The 9,598-nt window shown below is 41.7% G+C and overlaps 1 protein-coding gene across 1 annotated transcript in view; it reads left to right on the top strand.

Moving 5' to 3' along the window:
* The window catches only part of COL5A2 (collagen type V alpha 2 chain), a 159,643-nt gene that overhangs the window by 114,248 nt on the left and 35,797 nt on the right, over positions 1-9,598 (top strand). Inside the window, exons 19-29 of the mRNA XM_060177594.1 lie at positions 1,588-1,686; positions 2,194-2,238; positions 2,347-2,445; positions 5,456-5,509; positions 5,719-5,826; positions 5,937-5,990; positions 6,530-6,628; positions 8,612-8,665; positions 8,812-8,910; positions 9,027-9,080; positions 9,183-9,236. Of these exons, the coding sequence (XP_060033577.1) occupies positions 1,588-1,686; positions 2,194-2,238; positions 2,347-2,445; positions 5,456-5,509; positions 5,719-5,826; positions 5,937-5,990; positions 6,530-6,628; positions 8,612-8,665; positions 8,812-8,910; positions 9,027-9,080; positions 9,183-9,236 (819 nt within the window). The remainder of the gene's footprint in view (positions 1-1,587; positions 1,687-2,193; positions 2,239-2,346; positions 2,446-5,455; positions 5,510-5,718; positions 5,827-5,936; positions 5,991-6,529; positions 6,629-8,611; positions 8,666-8,811; positions 8,911-9,026; positions 9,081-9,182; positions 9,237-9,598) is intronic.

Consider the following 9,598-nt stretch of genomic DNA (forward strand, 5'->3'; position numbering starts at 1 on the left):
GGCTCCAGGATCCCGGATTGAGCCCCCCGGCTCCCCACCTGCAGGGGAGTCACTTCACAGGCGGTGAAGCAGGTCTGCAGGTGTCCATCTTTCTCTCCCCCTCTCTGTCTTCCCCTCCTCTCTCCATTTCTGTCCTATCCATCAATGACATCAATACAAACAATAATAATAACCACAACAATGATAAAACAACAAGGGCAACAAAAGGGGGGGGGAAGCCTCCAGGAGCGGTGGATTCAAAGTGCAGGGAGAGAGGCCAGAGGCCCAACCTGTGAGCCACGGCTCCACGCACACTCTGCCACCCCCTGGCACCTGCATCTACTATTTTCAGTCAATCTGAGATGTGACAGTTAAGCAAGTCAAAATATTCTTTAGCTCCTCTCTCATGTTGTCTTTCAGTTCTGTGCTACAGGAGTAGAATGCTTTAAAATCATGCCCTAAATCATTTGCTTTAACTAATTGTCCCAGCTCACTTGGGTGGTACTTTTAAAATTTGTCCCTCTGTATCTGACTTGCTTTTGAAATTTGATTACTGCTGCAGTTGTCTCTGGCTATGGAGGACCCAACCTTCCAGTGTGCACTGCTACAAATATACACGATTGATCCCTTGTTGTTTGCTATGACCTTCTGCCCCCAACATGAACTCTGGCTGGGGAATTGGGGAAAGAATATTCACAATGCACAGTATTGTCAGTTGGCACAATGGGGTTTCTGCTCCTAATTTTATTCCACAAGCAATCTCAGTGTACACACCAGTCCTCTCTGGATAATTACCTCTATGCCTGCTCTTTCTAGTCATGATCATCAACTATTGAGAAATGCTTCATAAAGGCAGATAGGTACATAGCAAAACTGTTTCACTCATATATATATTTTCCATATCCAAACTTGCCCTCTCCCTCAGCATAACAAGTTTTTGCTTTTGGTTAGGATTAAGTTATACTTGTAAGATATTTTTGTATGGTCTCTAACTTTCTGGAAGAATAAACGTTCAGAAACAATCGCTTGATTTTTGACGAAGGCTAGTCAAAATTTAGTAAGGACTAATATGCATTTTACTGATACTAATGGGTCTCTTTAGTCTTAAAATTTTAGTTTTAGAAGTCCAGATCTAGATACCTCCAGACTAGATTCACATAGATACGTAATTTACCAATAATAGTAATGATAATAAGTACACATGCCCATAACGTTTGAATTGCAGATACACAAAGAATAAATTTTTAGTATAAGGAGCTCCTCCAAATTTTGAGACAACTTATACTAAACGTTCTCTATTGTTTATCGCAAGTAAAGCTTAACCAGTTGTTCTCAATTTTTATTTACTGTCTGGCAACACTATCTTAGGTTGCCGTGGAGTGATGATTAGGTCACCTTGGTCACTTTGCGGCATTTTTGCTGGACCAGCAAAGTAAATTCCCTCCTGAAGCTAGATCAGACATGCTCCCTTTAAATTTCTGTGTCCTCAGACCCTTTAAATGTTTGGATCTAAAAATGTGAAGCTTCAGATAAACAATTAACTTTGAGTCAGCATACTGATATTTTTCCTCATTAACATTTTCCTTCTCTCCCCCTCCACCCTCTTAGGGAGAAGCAGGACCCACTGGGGCACGAGGCCCCGAAGGCCCTCAGGGCCAACGGGGTGAAGCTGGCCCACCAGGACCAGCTGGCTCTCAAGGTCTTCCCGTAAGTCCCTAGCGTGACAAGTGTACTGAGATGGCGGTATGCTTTGTATAGGCAGTTTGCGTCACACTTTTCTCTCTGAATTCACGATGCACATTTCCCTCCTTTGCAATTTTATGTTTCACGGCAAAAGTAATTCATATTAAAAGTGACTTCTAGGGGCCGGGTGGTGGCACACCTGGTTGAGCACACAGGTGACAATGTGCAAGGACCCAGGTTTGAGCCCCCAGTTCCCCACCTGCAGGGGAAAGCTCTGCAAGTGACGAAGCAGTGTTGCAGGTGTCTCTGTGTCTCTCCCTCTCTGTCACTCTCTTCCCTCTTGATTTCTGGCTGTCTCTATCCAGTAAACAAAATTAAAAAAAATTTTTTTTAAGTGACTTCTATAATGATCGTTGACTTTTGTGTCATTTGTGTCATTTTGTGACATTGTGTTCTTTTGGATGGTGAGTAGGCACCTGCATACTGCCCTAAATATCTCATGAATATTCATGAATGTCACTTACCTTTTAGGGCGCAGTGGGAACTGATGGCACACCTGGCGCCAAAGGCCCAACAGTGAGTAACAGACTGGGCTTATTCCACGCGAGGTTCAGAGGGTGTGATCCTTCAGAGCTTGTCCACAGACTTGGAGGTCTCTGCTGATCATGCTGTCCTCTCTAACAGGGCTCTCCAGGCACATCAGGGCCTCCGGGCTTGGCAGGGCCCCCTGGATCTCCAGGACCTCAGGGCAGCACCGGACCTCCAGGAATCCGAGGCCAACCGGTAATTTCGTCTGAAACAGTCAGCATCCTTTAGCGCCGTCCAGTTAGATCAACAAAAGAAACGGCATGTACGGAGATACAGTGAGACGTAATGGGACGTAGCTGAATGAAGCAAAGATGGGAAATCTTGTGCAGTGAACACCAAATGTGCAATCCAGATATTTAAATTCAAAGTGGAATGTCATTACAAGTATTCAATTTTAGTGGCTTTGTTTAAAAGAATAAGATCACGATTTCATGGTTTGCCCTCACAGGATATTATGTGTAGTTGAATAATATCATCAGACACATTCCTTACGACCAGTTTGGGGCCACTGTAGTGTTCTGATGGGAATTTATGATGATAATTTGAGCAAACGTGGGTTCAAGGACTATTTCTTGAGCGTTATTCTGGAAGGATGATTGCAGTATTGGTCACACTGGATGAGGTCCATGTTTTGTTTTGTTTTTAATAAATTAATTATTCAAAGAAGTATTATAATAAGATCATAGGACACAATTACCATGGAAAGTTTTGGGAATACAAATGGGAGAGAAACAAAAATGTCAACCTATTTTCAAGACTATGGGAGAACTATAATGGTTATCTATGGGGGTAAGAATGGGAGCACAGACCTTTGGTGACTAGAGTGGTGAAAACAATAAATTGAAAAATAAAGAAAGAAAGAAAGTTTTGGTTAAAGTGGTGCTGGTGAATAATATGGAAGCTTTATTTTAAATAGCTTGAGAAATCTTAATACTGTTTCCTGGGAGGCTGGGTCAATCTCTATTCCCATCAGCAGTGTATAAATCCTCTTTCTGAGTCACACATTTCCAAAACACCTGCTTCTGACCTTACTGTATAGGATTTACAGGATTGAGCTGACATCTCTGTGTTTTGATTTGTATTTCCCTGGTAATAAGTAGTAATGAGGTTTTTTTTTTTAATTTGCTTAGTAACCATCTATGTCTTTTTTTTTTTTTTTTTTGGTGAGGTAACTGCTCAGCTCTTATTTAAAATTTTTATTGGATTTTTTTTTTTTGCCTCCAGGGTTGTTGCTGGGGCTCGGTGCCTACTCTAAGAATCCACTGCTCCTGGAGGCTATCCCCCCCTTTTGTTGCCCTTGTTCTTTATCATTGTTGTTGTTATGATTGTTGTTGCTGGATTTGTTGTTGGATAGGACAGAGAGAAATTGAGAGAGGAGGGGAAGACAGAGAGGGGGAGAAAAAGACACCTGCAGACCTGCTTCACCGCCTGCGAAGAGACTCCCCTGCAGGTGGGGAGCCGGGGACTCCTTATGTCCCGGCTGTGCTACCCCTGGCCCCCTTTATTGGATTTTTGTTATATTTTCAGAACTGTTTATATATCTTTGTTATTAGCCCTTCTTCAGATGTATAGTGTATGAATATGTCCTCCCACTTGGTAGGATCTATTTTTATTTCACTTATTTTATTTTTTGATGTAACAGAGGTAAATTGAGAGGGACAGGGAAAGGGTGGGGAAGGAACAGAGACACATGCAGCCCTTCAGGTGGGGACCAGGGGCTTAAACTCAGGTCCTCACACATGTAACATGTGCGCTGCACCACCCCCTGACCCCAGGTATGTTTTTACTTTAGTTTTAGTTACTTGCACTTTGAAAAGAATTTTTTTAAAAATTCTGATGTAATTCTATTTGCTTATTTTTACTTTTGTTTTCCTTGCCATTGGAATCAAGTCTCTGAAGACATCACGGAAGCTGTAGTATCACGGGCTGCTCTGTCTATGTCTTCTGCAGGATATTGTACGGTCCAGGGTCTAAGCGCTACATTTTTCATATGTTTCGATTTCACTTTTATATGTGATATGAGATAGTGATCCATCTTTATTCTTAAAAAAAACTTTAATTGTTTTGTTAGGGACTAATGATTTTCAAGACAGTTGTCAAAAGAGTAGAATGTCCTTGTCTCCCCAAGATAATTGCCTTCATGCTACTCCTACCAACAACTGCAGTCCCCTGATGCACTGGGTCCTCAGTCGACTCTGAGTCCCTTCCCTAGAGCCTCTCCCCCCATTACCCTCATCTTTGCTGCCGCAGACTATCCCTAGTCCAAATTTCACCCTGTGTTTTCCCTTTATTCAAAGCTACCATTGTTGCTGTTCAGTTTTCCAACACCATATGTTGAGGAAACTTTCCATTTACCATATTGTATTATTGATCCCTTTACTGTGCACTGCTTGCGAATGTGGTCATTTATTTATAGACTCTCAGCTCTCCCATCCCAGTACTAACCAGGCCCGACCCTGCTTAGCTTCCGAGATCAGACGAGATCGGGTGTGTTCAGGGTGGTATAGCCGTAGACAAGACTCTCAGTTCTATCCATTGATCTACTTTTATTCCATACCACACTGCTTTGATTACTATAGTTCTGTAATATCTTGTGAAGTCAGGGGACATGATATCTCCAGTCTTGTTATTTTTTTTCCTTAGAATTTCTTTGACATAAACTATAATTTGAAAAATTAAATTTCAGGAGTCGGGCTGTAGCGCAGCGGGTTAAGTGCAGGTGGCGCAAAGCACAAGGACCGACATAAGGATCCCGGTTCGAACCCTGGCTCCCCACCTGCAGGGGAGTCGCTTCATAGGCGGTGAAGCAGGTCTGCAGGTGTCTGTCTTTCTCTCCTCCTCTCTGTCTTCCCCTCCTCTCTCCATTTCTCTCTGTCCTATCCAACAACGACAACAACAATAATAACTACAACAGTAAAACAAGGGCAACAAAAGGGAATAAATAAATAAAATAAATATAAAAAAAAAGAAAAGAAAAATAAATTTCCTAAAGACCACTATAAAATAAATTGCTATAAAACTATACTGCATTTCATTTTAAAAATCACACAGATCCTGCAAGACCTTAAGAAATTAATGAGTGTATTAATAGTGTTGAGTCAATACAAACTTAACTGTAGAAGTGTTTCGAGACTGATTTCACTGAAGTCGACTGAACTGACTACAATGCTCTGTTTCTTACAACTGCTGCCATTTTTTATTTTAGGGTGATCCAGGAGTTCCAGGTTTTAAAGGAGAAGCTGGACCCAAAGGGGAACCAGTAAGTCTTCTTTTTTTTTTTTTTTGTGCTCCAAAAAGTATGGCTATTGTCTAGAAATATGCTACTTAAAGTGCTTAAATCTTTAAAATAATAGCAGTGGGAATCAGAATGCATTCGAATGGCAGTGATGTGTCTCATCTAGCTGGCGATGCCTGGTCGCCTCTGCCCAGCACGGCTGACTTGCTGCCCGCCTCCTCCTGTTCTAATAGGGACCACACGGCATTCAAGGTCCAATAGGTCCAGCTGGGGAAGAAGGCAAAAGAGGCCCTCGAGGTGACCCAGGAACTGTCGGGCCTCCAGGCGCAGTGGGAGAAAGGGTAAATTCTGAACCCTAAGATCGGCTCTTGGAATTGTTGAGGGGGTGGGAGTCACATGAGCAAGTCCGGAACATCGATAGAAATCAAGAATCACATTTTGTTCTTTTTAGGGCGCTCCTGGCAACCGTGGCTTTCCAGGCTCTGACGGTTTACCCGGCCCTAAGGTGACGCTTTGTATCGTGCTGCGGACACTCAGGCCGGGGACGCTCAGTGTTCAGCACTGGGTCTCACCCTGCCCACTGGGGCCTAGAATCAGACAGGAGTTGAACACGAGCTCCAGGCCTAAAGCCAAACTTCCTTGTGCAGTTTCTGCATTCTAGACATCGTGGGTAAAAAGACGATTTGGGGGTTCATGAGAGTTTGCTTTGAATCTCTCCAGGGTCATTCCCAAGAAGACAAAAATCATAGACCTTTCTTTTATTGTCTTTTCTTTTTCTTCTTCTCGCTGTTTTTTTTCTATAAATTTTGCCTCTAAAATTTTTGTTCCTTTCGGAAACATTTAAATTATTAGACCAAGTCTCTAACACCAATTTCATTGATCAATGATAAAAATGCTATATGGAATTCAAATTAGAGCAAAAATATGGAATGGTTTTGTTTACAAAGAAGCCTGTAACTGCTTTGATTCCTAGAACAGAAAGGTTTTATGTCCTTGTTTTATTTCCCTTCTCTCTTTTTGACATTTCTGTTTTCCTCGGTACAGGGGGCTCAAGGAGAGAGGGGCCCTGTAGGCTCTTCAGGACCCAAAGGAGGCCAGGGGGACCCAGGACGTCCAGGTGAACCCGGACTCCCAGGTGCTCGGGTAAGAACAGCATTTGCTAAAACAACCCAGGAGAACTATTTCTGCAGATTCATTGACAGTTTGGGGCTTTGTTTGTTTTGTTTTTACTTACATTCACAACTTAGAATAGAAGCAGATTGTAAGGAACAAAAATAAGCGTTGAATACTTAGGATATTTCTTTCTTTTTTATTTCACAGTTTTGATCTAATTCATTTTTTTTTAAATACTGTTGTTTAATCAAATATTGAAAGCGTAGTACTGAGGTTTGGGTGACTGAGTTTGTGCATTACAGTGCTCAAGTATCCAGGTCTGAGCCCCCAGTTGCCACCCCTTCCGGGGGGGGGGGGGTTCCATTAGCTGTGAAGCAATGCTGCAATTGTCTCTCTCTGCCGCCCTTTCCCATCTCAATGTCTCTCTGTGTCCTATGAAAATAAATAAATAAAATAAAAAAGAAGTAAACATCATAATGCCCTTTCTCAGATAAGTGTATATTAGTAGTTATACTATTTGATATGAAAAAACCATCAATTTTCGTATTTCTTTTTTCTTGATAGTAAGAAGCTTTTTTTTGTCTTCTGACAGAAAATATTCTTTCCTTTTTTCTTTCTTTCTTTCTTTCTTTCTTTCTTTCTTTCTTTCTTTCTTTCTTTCTTTCTTTTTTTAATTGCCACTAGGGTGATTGCTATGGCTCCATGCTAGCCCTTGAATCCATAGCTCCTAGCAGCTATTTTTCTTTTTCTTTTCTTTTTTTATTTGATAATTGTGAGAGAAATTGAGAAAGGAATAGATAGAGAATAAAAAAGAAAGCTATAAACCTAGAGACTTACTTCACTGCTTGGGAAGCATTCTCCCTGCAGGTGGGTAGCAGCAAGGACTTGAACCTGGGTCCTTGTGCATGGTAACAGGTGCATTTAACCTGGGGCAGCACCACCTGGCCCCCTGAAAAAATTATAATAAATTAAATTCTTAACACTAGAATTCACTAGAAAGTTCATTTGATATTGAAACTGCCCTTATAGTCATTCATCAACATTTTCCCATAAAGAGAAAGTAATTGCACAAAAAACTGTTGGATGGGAAGATACATTTGATTCCACATACGTTTTTTTGTATAGATGAATAAACCTTTTTTTTTTTAACTCTTTCTTTTTCTACATAAGAAATTGTCTCAGTTTTCCCTTTGCTTAGCTTTTGTTGCTTAGGACTCTGATAGAAGTGAAATGCCAGATAAATGACCAAGGTTATAAAAATGATTTCTTTCTTAAAAACATATAACTCATGCAATCTCTTCTTTAAACATGTTGATTTATTTATTATTGGATAGAGACAGAGAGAAATCAAGAAGGGAGGGGGAGATAGGAAGGGAGAAAGACAGAGAGACACCTGCAGCCCTGCTTCAACAACTTGTGAAGCTTTCCCCTTGCTGGTGGGGATCAGGGGCTTGAACCTGGGTCCTTGAGCACTATATTATGTGCATTCAACCAGGTGCACCACCACCTGGCCCCCTAAAAATGATTTCTTGCCATAGCCTGCATTGAAACTTGGAGAGCTATTAAGAAATCATATAAACCTGGCAGGAAGCTTCATTTGAGTTCCCTGACTTTGGACTGACTTGTGCATGGTGGTCACCCAGCTGGGCCTGTGTTGGAGGTGGCAGCGTAAATATTGGCTGTATGAGACTTCTTGACTTGTCACTTCGGCACGCCATCACATAGACTCGTCCCCTCAGTCTAGGAGTCTTGAAGCTACAGTCTGACAGCTGAAGAGTTCCACCCGGCACTTGCTGGTTTGCTTTGTTGTTTTCCCTGTATTCTCCTACAGTCAGGCTGCGTGTGTCTCACGGCAGTTCTGTGAGTTTGTCAAGAAGCCTAAGTTCACTTAAGAAGCTGAGCATTGCAAAACACAAGAAGCTCTTTTGCTCGCAGTGCTTGTTTTCATTCTTCGTTAGAATCCCTGCTTCCAATCCAAGTCAGCAGCACACTGACAGTCGCTTTCATTTTCAGGGCCTGACAGGGAACCCTGGTGTGCAAGGCCCTGAAGGGAAGCTCGGACCTTTGGTAAGCAGTTGTGACAGAGGTTCGCGTATTTTTCAGTAGACATGCAACATGTCTGTCTGTCGGTCTATGTGTCCATAAATCTCTATATTTCATACGACTTACTTAATAACACCAATATTTAAACACCCGTCCCTGTCAACTTGTAGGGGGCTTCAGGTGAAGATGGCCGGCCAGGACCCCCAGGTTCCATAGGAATCAGAGGACAGCCGGGGAGCATGGGGCTTCCGGGCCCCAAAGGCAGCAGCGTGAGTACCAAGTAGAGCGTGTGCGCCTTGTCATAATCTTCCCTGGGAAAAGGTGTTTCTGGTTTGTTTTCTGGTAAACTGGTGGGATTTCTCTGATAACTTCTTTTATTCCTTAGGGTGACCTCGGGAAGCCTGGAGAGGCAGGACATGCTGGTGTTCCTGGGCAAAGGGTAATCACATTCTTTTTTTTTTTTTTTTTTTAAAAAAAACAATATATGAACTTGGCCTGGTGTTTAAGCATCACCTTACCAATGCTCTCTTCATAATTGTAGGGAGCTCCTGGGAAGGATGGTGAAGTTGGCCCAGCTGGTCCTGTTGGCCCCCCGGTGTGTAATCTTTCAGTGACAATATACAACATTTTCCAATGATGTTTATTGAAACTTTGGAGTAAGAGTGTCTAGGAATGATGGATTTCAGTTTTATATTTTCCTTTGGGTACTTTGTTAGTATTTTATTTCTTTTGCAGTAAAATGAGTATCTTTCATTTACGTTTCTATAAATTGTTAATGGTAGAAACGACATCATCTTCATGTCACTATCGTAGGGGAAAGTAATGAAAATGGTACTTGATAAATGTTTTTCTATATTCAGTGTAAAATGTATACTGGGTATATTTACCTTCTAGTACTATGTCTCATAGAAGTTTATTTGAGCTAGTGTATTTGAAGGATGAAATGAAAATGATTCT

The sequence above is a fragment of the Erinaceus europaeus genome, chromosome 18 (genome assembly GCF_950295315.1).
Source record: "Erinaceus europaeus chromosome 18, mEriEur2.1, whole genome shotgun sequence".
Taxonomy (NCBI): Eukaryota; Metazoa; Chordata; class Mammalia; order Eulipotyphla; family Erinaceidae; genus Erinaceus; species Erinaceus europaeus.